Below are 19,169 nucleotides of genomic sequence, written 5' to 3' on the forward strand. Positions count from 1 at the left end.
CATTCACAGCTTCACGTGCACACATAAACATATCAGAGCACACATGACATATATTCTCACCTTGAATATTTCATGCTCGAATATTTGAGCATGATAAAGGATAACCAAGTCTAATTTTTTTTGTCCAACATTGTTTTTCTGTCTTATCTGACCACAGGTCCTCATTAAATTCTGGCCACGTTCTTGTTCTGGCTAAATCTCAGATTTATTATTCACTTTCTCTGGCAGGATTTAGTCATACAACAGTGAGACAGGGCAAATGCTCCTATAGCAGACCGACAGGGACCACAGAGCATGTCAAATCAAATGTCAAAAGAGCAGTTGGCCGTCTCTAAACTATTTTACACTTTCATGTCCCCAATATTTTTGAGTGCTGCTGGGATAGAATATACATGACAGAATGTCTCTGCGGGATTAGATAAGAGGGAGCTTGCGATAAGTGAGAGAAAACCATCACCAGATATGATAACAATCTGGTATCCACATTAGTTACTCTGCTTTGACAAATGTGCTCATCGGCTGTGCTATTAGATGTTTTTTTTTCTGTTAAACAATCTTATACAGATGGTATCAAGCCACATTTGTTTTTCATATCAAGTAGAGTGATGATAAAGCGTGGGAAGCACTGAACGTGAGATTATCAGTCGTTCCTATGGGGAGATTTGAGGTTGAGAAAGCTGCTTGGTCCTCAAGGATCAGTCTGAAGACACAAAGCTGATTGTGTAGGCCCTCAGAGACTGCACAAAGCAAACACAAAACTCTTGTTATGCATTGTATTGGTATTGGGTTTATTGTGCTTGCATAATTAACACACGTATGCCAGACAATATCATTTAGATGTACATGTAGATGTAGAGTTCTGGTGCGGTTTCATGTAAGGAACAGATGCTTCTTTGTCTTGGGAGCAGAAAAAAACAGAACCTTTGGTTCAGACTACACACAGGAGCAACACTGGGACATTTGAGAGAGCAAATGTTCTTCTCTAGTGTCAGAGTGTGTGTTGGAGTTACTGTGTGAACACACACTGTACGTTGGCAATGGAAGAAATAGTTGAAGAGAAGGTTGCATCATGTTCCAATGAACTGGAACAAACTGATCTCCTCACATGTTGCTGTTTGGTACAGTGTTGTCACTCTTCAGGCTGCCACACCTTCATGACTCTTTTCTGGCCTCAGGACCTGCTGTCATCAATACCTTTATGGCCTGGCTTTCCCAGCTCTCTCTTTAAATACTGCAAAAAGAGGAAATGCTACTTATGCTTAACCTTGGCAAGGAAGAAAAGAACTGTCACCGATTGTTGTATAGCCTTGATTTATGAGCACACATAGGTACAGTGTATTCACAAAAACTATGAGGCAGCAATAAATTGTTCATAACAGTTTAGAACAGCAGAGAGGTGTAGTAAAGCTGGGATTACATGATAAAAGCTGAGGTATTACGCGAAGAAACTGCTAAATAAAAGTTCCACTTTGAAGAAAGTAATTAGTCATTAGTGAACCACAGAAGAAATTATAGGCTAGCTGCCCAGCTGCCATTAATTTCTAAAAAGAAACAACCATGACTAAAGACAGCTTACATTATATTATAATTACCAGGCATTGCACAGTAATGGAAAAAGGACCTGCTAAAAACTCATTACTAATATTCCATAAACCTACAGAGCTCATACTTAGAAATAGAGGAAGTAATATTCTGGCTGGGAGTGCGCCTTGGGGTAAAAATAAAATTCCTGGGTTACCTGAAGAATTTATTCTAAAAACGATTGTATGACAGTGGCTGACAATGTTGCATCACAATGTTGAATGTACAGTATAATATTTTTTATTCAAAGTGCAAAGATTTGACTCATTGTTGAAATGATGTATAAATGTCAGCTCCAATAGAACTGAATGTGACCTCTGCAGTATTTGCATGCACAGCCTACAGAGGAAAATGCCTATATTCAGTGATAATGCAAATTCAACTGGACACCAGTGCCCACTAAAATCAGTTAGCCTTAAGCTTATTGCACACTAAAGTACATACAAACCAAAAGAACCAGGGAGAACAGAATGATTTTGTTTGGCATGTCTCTCTTACACTCAGCAGCTGTAATTGAAGCCCTTTTGGTTTGACCAAATACCAACTTGGAAGCTGGTCATACAAGATCAGGGGTGCAGCTCTTGTTTTGCAATGTCTTGGAAAAATTATATATATGACTGCTCTCATTTTAAAAGCGAAAATCATATAGTTTAATAATATACAACTGTGGTTTGAGTCAGGAATGGCTTCAAAGTAAATGCAGTCTACAGCCAAAACCTGCAAAATACTAAAAATGCATTATTTTGAATACAGTCCTGTAACAATGGAGGACAACTGCACTTCAAAGAGGAAGCTCTCAATGGTACTGAAGACTTCTACAGAACAAAATGTATATCCTCCAAAGTGACGGCACATCCAGCAGTTACACTGGTCCATGCACTGCAATCAGTGCTGCACAATACTGACTTGCTTCCTAAATTTGGGAGCCAATATTTACATTTACATCATAGTTCAGTATTGTTGCATTTCTGCATGTATCTACTTAAGTCTCAGATCTCCCCCCTGAACTCTGGGCAACAAGGTAGCGAGACAGTGAGACTGTGATAGATGAGCACTGAATCACTTTTCAAATCTACTAACATATCCTTGATTAACAAGCTGATTGGGCATGGTGAAAAATAATAATGTAATAATTTGGATTAATTTCTGTTCATTATAGTTACAGTAAAAATGTGAGGGTATATGGATAAATTCTAACCTGGAAAAAATGTGAAAAAATTACTACGACATTGCTATGATGATATTCTCAATTGTGTTTATTTTGAAGCTTTATCCAAAAGTAATAACCGATACTGTATCAGAGTCAATAAAACACTGTTTGACCTTTGTTTCGTTAAGGTTAAATGTGGTTTTACTAATAATAAATTATTGCCTGTTGTGGCACTTGGCATTTTAACTTTGTTCTGTCTTTGACTTCACAGTGGTACAATTCATTTACCTCTGTCTTATACACTATTTACCTTTGACTGTATTTTGAGCTCCTAAACATGAATCATCCTTATTGCCAGGCTTCGATGCGCACTGGTACATCCTCTGCTATCTTAGCTGAGGAGAAAGACATTTTTATTTATTTATTTGTCAGTGTTTTCAGTATATCATCTTCATATAACTGCTTCATATATTTCCTCAATAATATGCATTTGTTTTATTCCTTTAGTTCTGCACATAATAAATATATGATTTTACTGCTTTGTTTATCTCACTTAAGCCACACTCTGTTGAACTGAGGTGAACTGAGTGAAGTGAATGTATTTGATTGAAATAAAACAAAACAAAGGGCGCATCAGTGCATCTCGGTTGCAATTTCAAATGCAACATCACATGCGCTAGGTGGTGCACTGTGTAAGTGAGCAAGTTTATAGGGTTTGATCATTAGTAACAAAATCTGTTGCTCAGTAGCGCCGCTTGCGCTTGGCCTAGCGGCAATACCTATCAGTCTTGTGTTATTACAGCCCTCATGACCACGACACTATCAAGTCAGCCGCACTAAAAGACGGAACTTGTTGCCAGGACTTCCAAAATAAAACGTTTATCAATAATAGCATGTTGCAGCATCTTTTTGTGACGCTTGGTACTTTAAGGAAGGCAAATATATTATCCAGTGATTAAATATAAATTACAGCTATTGTTTTCCCCAAATCTGTATTAATAGTATTATTCAGAAAGTTAAAGAACAATAACCCTGCACTTTTACTTTCCCGGAAATGTAGCCTGGTGTCTGATGTGTATCTGTCTGTCTTCGGCTAGCTTGATAAAGCTTTGACCACGAATGAGCCAATAGGCTGTGGAAGGCAGAGTTGTCCCTGTGGCCGCCATTAAAGAAAGGAATCCATGAATTCAAATGGAAACCAACAGGAACCGAGGCTCAAAAAATGATCGAAATAATCGTTAAAATATAGGCCGATGCCAGATTTCGAGAGGTTGTTACAGGATGTATTTCGTTCTTAGACTGAATTTTGTGATGGAGGAGTAAGACAGGACGTTTTTATTTTTTTAAGCAGAGACCGTTTTAGGGCTAAGGGGGAGGGGGAGAGTTGCTTCTTTGCTCTCCTTTTCTTTTTGTTTTATGAACATTTGTCGCTTCCTTAAATTTGTTTTCACTGTGTGCTTTTGAGATGTCGACTTAAAGACCACACAGTCTCTTTTATCCGCTTTTAGCTCCGGCAGGGGAACTGCAGTCGGAAGGTTGTTGAATTAACTATCCTCCAGCCAAATGTTACAAAAAATATTTCTCGTTGATTAAGCCTGCACATCATAGAAAACACAAATCCGCAAATTGTTCTTTATTTCCCGGGAAGTGAAATGATGGAGAGTTGGACCTCGCAGTGAAGAAGGATGAGTTCTTGTTTTGTACCAAACGGGGCCAGCTTGGAGGATTGCCATTCCAATCTATTCTGTCTGGTAAGAGATTTAAAACTAAAGGAAAGCAGCCATTTTTAACTAGCTGAACAGCGGCTAAGCTAACGTTAGCCACAGAGGCATCAGTTGATAGTAGCTTAGCTAGGCTTACGGCCCTGTCGAGCTGACATCTTTTCAGGACAAGGTATCCCACTCCGCTAATGTTACCATACACCCTTTTATATAGCACTTTGTCACTTAGTTGTAATGGCCTGTCTCTTATAAAACCCTCATTTCTACTAATTTTTCATTTTTCTTTTCGTAAACCAAAACACTCGAGGTTAACGTCACTCGCTTGTTAAGCTTCACTTAATACATTTCACAGGACAGACATAGCAACATATCGCCTGTTAGCACGGAAATAAATGTTGTGCATTTTGCTGCCAAAAGCTCGACTGTGTGTCTCAGTGAGTTAGTTGTTGTAGCACTTTCTCCCCTCGCACCAACACCTTGTTTATTATTAACTTGCTATCTCGTTCTCATTACATTTCCACTATGTTTTATCAAGTGCTGCCCTGTAAACCAAACACTTCATGCACTTCAGTTTGCAGCCGTAAGTTAAAGCACTGAGACTGGGAAGACATGGTGCATTTGCCGCTGAAGATAGTTTTTTATGTGCATAACCCTGACAACTCATGGATGAACGAATGTCAGTGCCTAACTTGCACAGCTTGTCGATAAAAGCAACCTCCCTCTTGTGTCTTGTCTAGAAAGCTCTTTTTAGCAACAAGCATTGAGCAAGATTGTTGTCTGTTAACAATAATCATTTGCAAACGTTAATATGTCATCGTCTGGTTTGTCAGTGGCTCAATCTCCTTGGACTTCATTTGCTAGTATTCACACCAACTAGGGCACAGGCCCCAGGCTGATTTATATAATCTCTGGCATGCATTCCTGGGCATTACAAACATCTAGGTAGCTGCATATCTCAGCTGCACTTTCTGCTACTTTAAGATACAGTTTAAATTGGGAGGAAGCGTGTAATGTGTTTACCTGTCTCTGAATTTCTTTTTTTTTCACATCATGTTGTCAGTTGTGGGGAGTTGACATTAACCTAAATAGTTGTGGTTGTGCTGCTACTCGCTTGAAGTTCACAGGTATTATTTAAATCCCCTGTGGGATAAATAGTACAGTGAGAATACACTGTGTAGTCTAGTCGTTGACACTACAGCAAATGTAAAGGCTCGCTTGAGTGTATGTTCCCTCCTCTTGGTGGATAATCAAGAACATGGTCTGAGTGTGTTTGTTGTTGCACTTAATTGGCTTGTCAGCAGGCTTAACTACAGTTTCACTTATAGGTTAGCCAAAGACTGTAATGCTACCTTTGTGCGCTCATTTTAACGTTGTGTTTCCACAGTTGGAAGTTGTAAATATGATTTGTCAAATGCTGATTTTTTTTTTTTTTTTTTTTTTTCAATAGATGAAATGACACAGAATCAATTGGTGGTGCAGTGGCAGAAGTATAAGACCATAAGTTGAGCAGACTGTAGACTGATTTGTTATGACATCTATGTGAAAATGTTAATTGAGGAGTGAGAGTTGAAATGCATCAATAGCTATACTGATATAGAGTCTAGTATAATAACAATATAGTGAAATACTACACCTCTTTACATCACAAACTGACACAGCTCCCAAGCTGTCCGCCCCCTAAAGCTAACATTTCATTGCAGAAAATCCCCACTCTCTCAATACTACTCTTTTGGGTCGATTGTGTGTGCTGAACTCGTAATTACAATGTTTACGACGGCACTTGAAGGCAGTGTTGGCTACAGTGGACAGGCGAGGTAGTGGCTGGTAGTTGTGGTGCTGTGCCTGTCTGGCTGACATTTTCCTGCACAGTGAGACTAAGCATAACACCACTGCTGTTATGACTCACTCACTGAACAGACTCTACTTTGTGGTTTTATGGTGAAAGAATGTGAACACATTGTGGCACCCCCCCCCCCCCCCTACGTTTTTCAGTGGATAGTCTTCTCTGGAGTATGATACTACTTGTTGCATACTTTTTTGTATGTTAAAGTGGCCTTGAAGAGTAAGATTAGTTTATCAACTCCTGTATTGTTATGTACCTATGCATCTGGCATGTTCTGAACTTTGCAGTTCCAGTGTTGGAGTATAAGTTCAAACCTTTTATAAAAGCATTGGGCAAAAACCTTCTGTGCCATACAATAAATGAACAAGAGCAATATATAAACTAGCTCAAATCAAACTAATTGAATTTGCATTCTCCTAAACCTAAAATACAAGCATGCACTTGTTAGTTTCATGTTTGCTCCATGACATGGTTAACTGAAGGAGAGAGGTGACAGACAGGAAAAGACAGAGACATGGTGGAGGAGAAGCATCTGCAACATGATTTGAACAGCTTCACCTGTTGCTTGTCTCATATCTTGAGAGGCAGGAAGGCAGCTGTTTGAACACAGTGTTCCCTGCTGGGACCCAGAACCGTAAGTGGCCAGAGGGAAGGTGAGCAGCTGGCAAATCAGGGGTCGTAACCCTCCAACTACGCATCACCTCAGGAAAACTTATTGCCCATATCCAGTGTCTTTGGCCTTAGATTCCCTCCCACAGCAGCAGTGTGATTTTTGGCTTTGGCATATGAAAGCTAAAACTTCTAATGACCCACGTTGCTGGTCCTGCCAGGACATTTTATAAGCAGTTGCTCACATACCATTTACCAAGACACAGAAAGGGGGAATAACTGTGCAGATTCATAGCAGCACACAAAGTCTGTGAGGCACATTCATGCACACAGCCTGCATGTGTAACACAAGTTGGACGGAAATACACAGATATCCTTGGCACCCTCTGTTTTTGCACACAGGCTGCCTCTAATTTATTTTGAAAGGACAGACAGAACAACTGCAGAAGGCACATTTATCCTTGATAGAGCAGTCTGTCTCTTTTTTATTGTTGATGAGGAGAGGAGTGAAGTACTGATGTGTCTAGTCTTTGACAGAGGGGCTATTCAGTTCTGCCTCTTCAAACACAGAGTATTTAAGGACAGAAGTAAATATTCTTGTCTGTAGCAGGGATAAGATTGAGCCCACAGTTTGGTTTAATGCACAATCACATGTATTCTGTACCAAATCTGATCAAAGACAATCAAGACAACAAAAAACAAAACAGATAAAAAGCAAAACTATAAGCAAGGTGATTTATGTAAATTGTAGCTTTTTCATTTTATTGCAAATGCAATGTAACAGGTTTAATTCCTCAATAACTGACCCTACTGCACATATAAGCAACTATAGACATTGCTTGTTGAAGAAGTAAAAGCATTTAAAATCACGTTTAAATTTATACAGCATTCAACTACGTAGTGGATGTAGTGTTCTATTATAATGAAGTTGTACAAGATGCATTGTGTTGTTAGTCATCTGTAAGGCAAATCTTTCTTAAAATACTTCCAGTCAGTCTTTTTTTTTTAATGTTTCAAACTCACTCAGCAGTGCTAAATAAACCGTCATCATATCATCACTTTGCAAATATAATGATAAACTTTTAATATTTCAAAAGTGACACTTGGTTTTATTATACTGTTTGCAGGATCATAGATTACATAAACAATTTATCAGTCTTTATTAGTTACATCTATTATGAATCAACAGTGCAAATACTTGGCTCACTTCCTGTGTAAACAAAACAGATTCTGGTTGAAGTTTCACTGGAAGAGACTTGTTTCTTTGAAACTGACTACAGACGTTTTTGTCTGATTCTCGCAAATTAGCTCAGCAGGTTTAAAAAGATTTCATTTATTTAAGTGCTGTGTAACTTTCAATCAGTGCAGAAGAGAAAAGATGGCTCCAAACGCCAGCGAGCGCTTTTTAGCTCCACGCTGCAGATGGTCAACAGTATGTGCCGCATGAATTGTCGTTACACTGTAACAAACCTTTGCCGTACTCTTTTCTTTAGTTTAGTCCAGCTACATCTGGAGAAAACGTTATATCCATGTGTCCAGCTCTTTCTCCTTGAATAGTATACATGTCTCTCTATATGATATACAAATGACCATCTTGATTTTGTTGGAGGACAAACACTGCTTGCTTCATTGCTAATGAGTCCATGTACTCTGAGCCAGTTATCCATACGGTAACAGTCCTTTTTCTGTGTTTTCCAACTCATTAAGATTATTCTGTTCACTGCCAAAAATGAGATGGAATGAGGCACTCTATTTGCTTTTGTTTTACACACACAAGTTTGTTTCCAAGTGAACATGTAACCGGGCAGTAAGGAATCTGTACATTTAGTAATAATGACAGGCAATTAATGATATCCAACCAAAACCTCATTACATCAGGATAAAGCTGTAACATGTGCATGAGCGTACCAACTTCAACCAGCGATGCACCTGCCCGATCTCGTCTGATTCATTTTCTTTATTCTGCATGGTGTCATGTAAGCTCTGCGTAAAATTTTGAGTTGGATTATTTTAATGTTTTATTTTTATATGTTTATTGCAGAGTAATAATAATGAATTGATGCGGCTGTTAATGATAAAGATGTCGGATATAGACTTAAAGTAATAAACACTCAGTGAGTCGTTTATTACTGGGGGTAATCACTTATTGACAGTAACACACAGCATTTGGTTATCCTTTCCCCGGTACACTACAGATGCTGGAGTGAAGAGTTTTTCTGGGGTATATATTAGAAATGAGAGATTCATAATGCATTCAGCTGCATACTTGGCAGAGAAACTGCACCATAGATGAAAATATTCTAATAGTAACAGAACCAGTCGCAAAAACGGTTATGAATAGCTCTGTAATGTAAGATGAAGACTGAGGCCCTCTGCTCTTGTAGGCTGCTGTATTTCATTCACACATTAACAGCGCAGCAGCAGCAGCATTAATCAGTATTTTAGCCGTGAGTGCTACTACAGAAGCCAAACTTCAGAAATGAACCAGGTCAAAGTTTCAGTACCCTCTCAGGATGGAGTCAGTCTGTTCCCTTTTTCCTGCGTGTGCATTCGTACTGCAGTAACTATAGATAATAACAAGAGGGATGTCAGTGTTTTCTCTGTGTGGCATTTTAAAAGTCAGCTGATTTCAGGCTGACTGTTAATTAAACTATTTAACCCCCTCATGACTGCATGACTTTTTTATGCATAAAATGCATCATTTGCCAGGTGAGAAAGTCTGTAACCAGCAAATGTTTTTTGGGTTTTTTTTTTTTTAACAGTTAACAGTGAACAGTTAAATGATAATCCAAGTTGTTATCAGTTTATTTTTATTTGATCCACTAATTAATCAATGGTGTAATAGATCAGGACAGATTGTAACTGCTTCATTGCTGGAGTTCATTTTATTTGTTTGGAGGTAGGATAGAGAGCAGTTTGTGTTTCCCTATATTCTTTTGTTTCTTTGTGTAACTTTTACAGAGATGTAGATGTAGGAAATGTGTGGGAATAACCCTCTGTTTTTATATTTATCACATACCAAAATTTTGAAATACTGAACACCTGAGACGGTTTTTAATATGACTTGATGCAAACACAAGTCAATACACCCTACCATGACAAAAGTTATAAATGTATTCACATTTTATTCACTTCTGTGTTAGATCTTATGTGTATCTTCATTGTATTTAGTTTTCCGTGGTTACAGTTAGGTTGACTCATAAGACTTGAGGTTAACCTAAAACATGAATTCATAAGGGATGTTTCAATACAGACACATTTGGATAATGGAAAAAAATAGGTACTGTAACCGCTGGTTAGCAGTAGTTACCGAAACACTCATTTGAATAAGAGTCACTTAATTCAAACCAAAGGATCAGCGCCCTGTGACCAGCTTGATGCCTGGCTGTCTGAGTGCAGCACATAATCACGTCTAAAAGTGTGAAACCAATATCTACGAGGAGAAGAGGCTCATAATAAAATCTGTAGGGTACTCATGAACAAACCTTTCATACAGTGAAACACATAATACCACTGGGGACTGGCCATGGTCAGTAAGATGATGATGGTGGTGTTCCTTTGCTAATTGCCTATCTGCACTACTTGTGATCTGGTTTCACAGTTAACCGTTGTCCCCACCCTCCCTTTGCATTGTGTGCACAGATGTTTCCGAGCAAGACGCAGGTGTAATGTAGTGCTTCTCACACTCCAGCAGGAAGGAGAAGCCTGACTGCTGCAGCTCTGTCGTTACACACAGACCTAACTCAGCTGCTTGCACCTTGGAGCTTGTCCTCTGCATGTGTAGCAGCTTTTGAATTCCTTATAAGCCAGACTGCTCATCAGAGATTGTGATGTTTTGAGTATGCGTCACAACAACTTCTGTGTTAAGTTATGCCGATACAATAATGCAACCTTGGGCTTTTGTGTGCTTTTCAGACACGTTTTTGCCTTCTGAGTTAGTGATGGAGAACAAATTGAACACATGCTTTCTGTTTATTGATGAAGCAAACAGTGGTTATTTAATTGTGGCATAACAGACAAGCCTGTGTAATGCTATGGTGTATTACCTGGACATGTACAGGAGCCATAAATGTTGTCAAAACTATTTTTAACGATTTGTCGACCTGTATGAGGTCACTGTGTCTTGCGGCTTGCTAACTTGTTGTTGTGATCCAGCTCTGCTCCAGCTGACGCCACACATTGCTCTGTTTTGACAGTCCTCGGCCTACCCCCAACCCTCACCACACACCATCACAAATAACTCCACAAATCTCCCTGCTTATCCGTAGCCAGGCAAAAGACCACCGCTTCTTCACAACCACGGGTAATCACTTGTTCAGGCTCGGCGCATCTGCACTTGAGTTAAGATATCCCCTGAATTGTAATGGATTAATTGGTTGAATATACAGAGGGACAGCTTGCCAACTCAGCCTGAATGGAATAGGACTAAACGGCATGAAAATGAGCAGTCCATGTTCGCACAGATTACTTGAAATGTCTACAAGGATAGATAGAGGACCAAGATTGCCAGCTCAAGTGGGAATGTATGCCTTAAGGCATTGCGTGTGTGTGTTTGCGGTAGTTAGTGTTTGCATGCATTCATGTGTTTAGGTAGACACGGGTCGGTTGGTGCTTAGCTGATAAGAAGCAGTGGTAGCTACCAGTGGAGTGTAATGCTTCTGCTTTAACACTTAATAACCCCGCCAGTGATTTACTGCCTGTGAGGCTTTTTCCTGTGTGTTTTGTTCTCTCTATAAAAGCCAGACAGTGTTTATAGAAAGGCAAAGCACACACACACACACACCCAGCACTCACCAATAATGAGGATTAAGGTGGTGAGACCACATTTACTAGCATTACTTTTTTCCTATTCGTGTTTCGAACATGATGTTCATGATGATATTGAAAGCACCTGAAGCATAAGGACGCAGTCTTTGCAGAAACAAACAGTTGTCGCTGTTTTAGAGGCTAGAATGTAAAGAGAGGTTTAATGCGTACTCTTTACACTCTGCTCGGCACGTGTTTACTCCGAGATGCTGAGTGGATCTTGAAGCAGCGACTCTGCACACTGTAACACTCTCTCTCGCCCTTCTCTTGTCTTGCAGGCTGATTTGACAGGGATCAAATGGAAGAAGTTTGTGTGGCAGGGTCCCACCTCTGCACCCATTCTCTTCCCGGTGACGGAGGAGGATCCCATCCTATGCAGCTTCAGCCGGTGCCTGAAGGCCGACGTGCTAAGTGTATGGCGGCGGAGTCAGCGGCAGGGCCGGAGGGAGCTTTGGCTCTTCTGGTGGGGGGACGACCCTAACTTTGCAGATCTCATCCACCACGAGCTTGCAGGTAGGTGACCCTTGGCATATACATAAGGGCATGTAATTTGGAAAAGAAAGCTGTATCTTGTTAAGCTGTGCAGATACCTCCTCTTTATGCTGCTTCCACAGTACATGAAGGTCAGAGGTCAGGGTCAGCTATAGAACAACATCCAGGATGCTTGTAGAGATTCAGTGATGGAGTTCAGGGGAACAGGGCTCTCTGACAACACTGCTTCTGCTACGTGAAGAACAGTTGATTTTGCCTCCCTGCAATAAGATTGTTAGACAGATAGTTAGCAAGTTAGTCTTTCCAGTTGTTTGGTTAAGTTAAATGATCAAAAAGAGAAGGAGAGAAAGGGAGAAAGGTTTGCTATTCTATTTTTCTGAGTCACTACTCAGAGAATATGTTCTCCACCTCCACCACCAATGCTCCTTTTGTTGGATCCACTCAAGGTTATACAGCTAAAAGAATGATGGCTGTAAAAGATAACGGGAAGTGCAGAGGGCTCACAGCTTTTTTAACAGAGGCACTTGAACATAGATCTCTTTGTCAAGGTATGTCATTGGTTGTTCAATGGAAAATGACACAGATTCCACTGCTTGATTGTCAGATAGACAGAGGGGGGAAACCCTGTGAGAGAGAACCTCAGGGAAGTCTTAAAATCTGTGTAATCTGATCCCTCCCTAATGCTCCCCCCTTACCCTCCTCTGACTGATCAGCTAGCCAGCAAGGCTTGTAGTGCCAACACCTGCAGGGAAACTCCCTCTCCCTGGACACACTGGGCATCACACTGTCTTATTATTGGATGTGTGTCTGAGAGAGGATTATCATATCTAAGTGACCGCTGCACTTGAATCAGCACCTTGAATTTTATTTTGACAAAGTAGAACAAGTTGGCTAAATTCACATGTCACCATTCTGCAGAGGATGTACAAAAAAAGGAAGAAGGTAGAAGAAACCGAGTTCTGTCTGATCATAACTTGAGCGAGAAACACAGCATGCAGGAGCAGCCATGCAGAAACGAGGCAAATGCATCCACCCCCCACTTTCTTCTTTTCCCTCTTCAGTAACAGTGACATTAGTAGAGGAAGATGGGAAAAGGCCATCTTTATTCATGCTCTCTGCCATGCAGATTGAACTTTGGAATCTGAGCCAAGCACAGCCCGTCTGTGACCCTCCTTCATTATGGGACATTGTGCCTGAAGGGGACTCAAAATGGGAGCTGAAGGCTACGATGGGCAGCTCATTCAGGCCTAACGGGTCCTGGTAATAACCTCAAGCGTCTGGCTCTGGCCCTCTAATGGAGTGTGCTACATTTCAAGTAGGAGGGGTGGTATGGAGAATCTATATTTGGAAATTGTTGTAGTCACTACTGTGTTCTTTCACGGGCTTTGGGGAGATTAAACATGTGTTTCAGGAGATAGAAATTAGATAATTGAATATTGACCAGTAAACCTGCTCCATATTTTCCTCTCAGGTGTTCTAACACACAATGATGAATCATGTTTTTGCAGGACTCTTGGCAGGTCTTGTTTTAGAGGTTGTGTTACCTGAATTTTTAATAAAACACCGTGGTGCAGTGCATCTCTTCCTCCCTGTCCCCATGGACAGTCACAGAGACTTGCATCCTGAGCTCCTGATGAGATATTTCACATCCCCCCCCCAATGTTCCTCAAGTGTTTTGCACCCTGACTCAGCTGTGTCTCAGTGTGAATGGTTCCCAGATGGGCGGTGTCATAATCCGTGTTTCCTGTTTTGGAAGCTGCTGCTCCCTTCTCTAGTGGAAGGCGTCTTCTCCTTTCTGAGCCTTTCCCCCTTCTGTAGCTGCTGCGGGGCTCTGCCAGTGAAATGAAGCAGGGCAGCCTCTCTAGATGGATCTTAAGTCCGCCGCAGGGCTTCTTTCTCTCCTCCTTCCCCCCAACCTCTGGTCTGCAGCTGCTGATCAGTCTGTTCAGGATGGTGTGTCCTGAGACCTGATATTACAGCTGAAACAGGGATGGAAGAGTGTCAGCATCTCTGTGCATGTGACTTTACCTGTATCGGTCAACATGTGTGTCTGGCCTCTGCTCAACATATTTAGCACAGTGGACGTCTCAGTCCTTCTTCTGAGGCCCAAGATTCCAGCTGGTTTTCACTCTGACTGTTAAACTGGGAACAAGTGAGATATCAGGTGTCTGCTGATAGAATAGACAATGATAAGTTTTCTGGTTCCTGAGCACCAGGATTGAAGATCACTGCTCTGGCTGTGTGTGTGTGTGTGTGTGTGTGTGTGTGTGTGTGTGTGTGTGTGTGTGTGTGTGTGTGTGTGTGTGTCAAGGATGATGATTGACAGCCGGCTGCGTTTCTGGACTCTCCTGGGTGCTCTGCCTGTGGAGGTGCGAATCGACAAATAACAGGTAGCATTGGCAGTGCAGACCGTGGCAGGACCAGCCCAACCTGTGCACTCAACTGGAATGTCACAACTGTTGTCGCCTTTTAACTGCCACTCTCTCTTTGCCACCAGTTCGATGTAATTTTTTTTTGCCTTTGGTCGTTGCCTGTCTTGGGAAATGCAAAAAGCTCTCTTTTCTTTCTGTGTTTTCAGCTTCTTTTTGGTCTTTAGTGCAATGTTGGCGGTAAACATGAAAATCCGCTCTTTTCCTTTCATTTCAGCAGCTGAAATAGCGCTTGCTCGCCCCCCCCACCCTCTTCCATCCTCATTAGATTAGCGGCCTGTGAAAGTCTTTTAATTTTGAGCAAGTGCCATTTCTGTATACCAGTGTGCCAGTAATCCCTTCTCTCCAGGGAGATGAGGGGAGAAGGAGTGAGCAAGAGAGATGAGAGTAGTGAAGGGCGGAAAACTTGAGGGATCTTTTAACGTCTGACACTTAATCACCATTGAAGAAATGTAAGGGTAACAAACCACCAAGCCCCTTTTCTACGCTGTTGGACAACCCGCCTTGCTGGTAACACAACGGGAAAACCAATTCTAATCTTCCCCTGGCCATGCACAGAAATTATTCCCAACAAGAGAATGCTGTTGCTGAATTAAATGGCTTGCCTCCCCCCTCCCGGTGGTTGACTATAGGCATGTATTCTTATGCAAATCCTATACTCTCTTCATCGTCCTCTCCCCTCAAAAGCTGTTGGAGTCTCCTGACCAGGGGCATCAAAAGCAAAAGATAAATGGCCGCCTTTTCCTCCTCTCAAAGACCCACTGATCTTTTTTTTTTTTTTTTTTTGCATAGAAATTAGGAATAGATGTCTGTATGTGAGGGTAATTGCTCTATGGCACATGTCTTCTTAATTCTTAGTAGTTTGCCCTGGTCCCTTTCCCCTGGACTAGAAGTCCCACTGGGGCTTTCACTGCACCACGTTCCCCTTCCCCGTGTAGGCCTTTTCTAGCTCACTGTTCCCTCAGCTGTGTGTGACTCTAGAGTGGTGGGCTACACATTGTATTATTAGCTGCTAATAGGAAGGTTAACAGGGAGATTGGTCATCTGCTCTCCAGAACAGGTTATCCGCCATCTCCATTGTGATCCCTGGAGCTCACACATCTATTCTTCAGTGGGTGCTGGGTCAGATCCCTAGAGAATGACGGAGAGAAGAGGTGGGGGAGGGAAGAAGAGGTTTGCATTTAAAATGTCCATCGCCTGCACTGGTTGATGATGAACACATTGTTTGGGATCATCCAGTGATTGGGTGAAGAAAAGCTCTGTCTAGCAGCGTTCTTGTTTTCACAGTGATCTTCTGACCTTCGTTTTTGTTTTTGCTGGTCTGGAGTAATGTTAGGAATTTTCTAGCTTTGCCAAGTTCATAGGAATTTTTTTTGTTCTTGTTTGACCACTCTATTCCATGCCTATTTGAATCAAAGGTGAAGAAAAAACAACCCCTTTTTGCACTGCAGGGCAAAATATCAAGTTCCAAAGGGCATATATCAGTAGTCTGTGAATGTCGTGTTGGCTTAAAGTTTCACTTTGCTTACAGGCCAATCTTTTTTTTTATTCCAAAAAAATCTCAACTTCAAAACTATTGAACTGCCCTTACATCTGTGAAGCACGACTTTCAGAATACGAGGTTCTATTAACTTTGTTGACAACAAATATCCGCAGAAAGAGAAGGATGTTATCGATGGTCAGATGGTGAAAAACACCTGCACAGACAAAACCACCCGACTGGCATTTTGGGACTTCATGTGGCTCAAGCTTTACAATTGATCATCAGCAAACCTGTGGTGAGAAGGGACAGATCTGTATCCTGCTCTCCATAAACTCAACACACATTTCCGGCCTTCTTATATCCAATACAGGAAACATTTGTGAATCTAAAATAAAACTGCTGCAAAAGAATTCAATCAGCATCTTTCAGAAATGCAAACAGACCTTCCCCAGATGTGACTTGTCAAGTAGCCTTTTAAAATGACTCAATAAGTGATTTACTGGTTGTGTGGCATGCTGATGTGATGCACATGGGAACAAACTCAAACTCACTTCTTGGTAATCTGAGTTCGACAGCTGTGATTTTAAATCATCAATTATATTAAGTTCATTAAATCATATTTATTTGATTGGTGCTGCTTCCTGGTGCTTGGTTCGGTCAGCCCAGAAGAACAGCAATACTACTGTTTTTTCCCAGCTGCCTGTTTTGATTTTTTTTTTTTAAAAGGACTGTAGGATCATATTTGCCTTTAAACAGGCAAATGTCAAACCATCTGTTATGTGACTATCTGACTGTGCACTTGCAGTCCCATTTTAATGACTGTAATTGCATATTTGGTCTTTTGGATTGTGACAGGAGCGATGACACACAAAAATGACTGTGATACAAATTCAACCCCACAATGATGTAAGGCCCATTGTAAGCACTGTAGCCCAGTGGGTGCCCCAGGCAAGGATTCAGAAAGGAGAAATGCCACTCACTCTTTAGAGTTTCCAAATGTTATTGACTTGGACAGGCTGTGAAAGTCAAACTGAATTTTGAAATCTCCACATGTAAACATAGAAACTTTCAAGTGGAGAAGGAAGAGTCCATGATATGAAGGCTGAATGGCTTAGGCAAATAAGAAACTGGTTTACAGCATATAACTGGGGCAGGAAACTGTATTTTGCCTTTAATTGATCTCAGCCAATGGCATATTCTCATTTAATACCACTGATCACTACCAAACCCTGGGAATGCCCACCTTGGTGAAGGTACACATAATAGATTCACATGGCCTTGGATGTGCATCAAAGATAATTAGTCACCGATACACATGGTTAAGCTTGGCTTTGGCTTTGTGGCTCTTTCTCCTTTTCCCCTTCAAAAATAGTTCTAAACTTCAGTGTGCAACACACAGAGTGATGAATAGATAAACTCAGACCAGCTCTTAGGAGGAAAAAGTAGAGGAGGCCGATGGCTTTTGTGCTTGGGGATCAATTTTCTAGGGCTAATCTCCTGCCTGTGAACCACCCTCCGCTTTTCTCTTTTCCTCCTGCTCCATCTCCCTCTCTTGCGCTCTCTGATGGATCTCCATTGGCTGGCACAGTGCAGGAACTCGGCCATGCATGCAGCTCTGGCCCATGGGTGCAGTCTCCCTCTCTTCTCTATCTATCTCTCTTTTCCCTCTCTGCTCAAGAAATATTCATTAATTAGTAATGGAGACTTTAGAGAGCACTGCTGGTTCTCTCTCTCTCCCTCCTTGCAGATAAGGAGGAAGTGGAGGAGAGGAGAAAACCTTCTGGCCAGGCTTGGTAGAATCCCCTTGAGCACAGTCGATCACAAGGCATTAATCCTGCTGTTTAATGACCGACTGCTGCTCTAATTGCTTACACACAGAAGACCAGGAGAGGGGGGGTGAAGGGGCTTTTTCAAAATTGTATATGGACCCCAGAAACACCCATGTGGCATTTTGTGATTTCTGAGTGTTATGGTGCATTTTTGAGATTAGCACAAAGCTGATGCTGCACTGTATCTTGATGTTGTAGGAAAGGAAATTTTGTGTGCTTTTGTATCTGTAAAGATATTTCCTTGCTAGAGGTAGATGTGAGTATTCTTAATAGAGCTGCTGTGCACCCGCCTGAGAGCTCTTATAAAGGTCAGCTCATGTGGGCCTGCTACACATGAGGCAGAGACATGAAAGTGTCCTAACCATCAGCTGAGCACATAAATCTTTGTCTAAATGAGGCCACTCATCTTTTGCCCCATGCACTGTCTGCCGCACTCTGTGGCCCACCCTCCTATCACATACTGTTTGCAAACACACACTTCTGAGACAGAGATGTACCAGAAAATTCTTCTTTTAAACAACCTTTGGTACATCTGCTCATTATATTCACGTCCTGTACTTAAAAACTGCATGTGTGCACAAAAACAATATGTAGAGCAGGTTAAAACAGAAACAGGAGGTGGCTCCGACAGTTTAACATTAAAATGTTCACTTTCACCACAGCTGAAACAATTAGTCAAATGACAGAAAATTAATCAGTGACTGATACTGATAATTGATCATTTTTTCAGTCAGAATTTGATGCTTCATATATGATAGTAAACTGAATATCTCTGATGTTTGGACTGTATATAGAATAAGACCAGCAATTTGAAAACATCCCCCAAGGGCTATGAGCAATTGGAATGGGCAGTTTTCATTATTTACATGACATGTCATAGAGAAAATGATAAGTCATTTAATCAAGAAATTAACTGGCAGATTAAGCAGTAATGAAATAATAAGATTGTACAATAAGATGGTTAAAATGAGGGTTGCTTGTGTTTGTTGAATACTTTTATTATATGTATTCTTTTTTTTGCCATTTTACAATTTTGCCATGACGCTTGACCTCTCTGATGAATGAATAACAGTTTCTCTACACAGAGTCCATTTGTTTGAATTATGGCCCACTGCTTTTCAGTGGGCTGTATTTGCAGAATATCTTTAACTTTCACTAAATAAAAATAGTCCATTTTGAGGAACCTCCTGAGACGCTGCTCTTTTGATGCTGGATGTTTTTTGAGG

At 41.1% G+C, this 19,169-nt stretch overlaps 1 protein-coding gene across 1 annotated transcript in view; it reads left to right on the forward strand.

The window, feature by feature from the left end:
- Positions 1-3,849: 3,849 nt before the first annotated feature.
- Positions 3,850-19,169, forward strand: part of med13a (mediator complex subunit 13a) — a 75,066-nt gene continuing 59,746 nt past the window's right edge. Inside the window, exons 1-2 of the mRNA XM_071460183.1 lie at positions 3,850-4,482; positions 11,989-12,223. Of these exons, the coding sequence (XP_071316284.1) occupies positions 4,417-4,482; positions 11,989-12,223 (301 nt within the window). The 5' untranslated portion in view covers positions 3,850-4,416. The remainder of the gene's footprint in view (positions 4,483-11,988; positions 12,224-19,169) is intronic.

The sequence above is a fragment of the Trachinotus anak genome, unplaced genomic scaffold (genome assembly GCF_046630095.1).
Source record: "Trachinotus anak isolate AG129_WGS33_773 ecotype Australia unplaced genomic scaffold, CSIRO_AGI_Tana_v1 ptg000024l, whole genome shotgun sequence".
NCBI classification, from domain to species: Eukaryota; Metazoa; Chordata; class Actinopteri; order Carangiformes; family Carangidae; genus Trachinotus; species Trachinotus anak.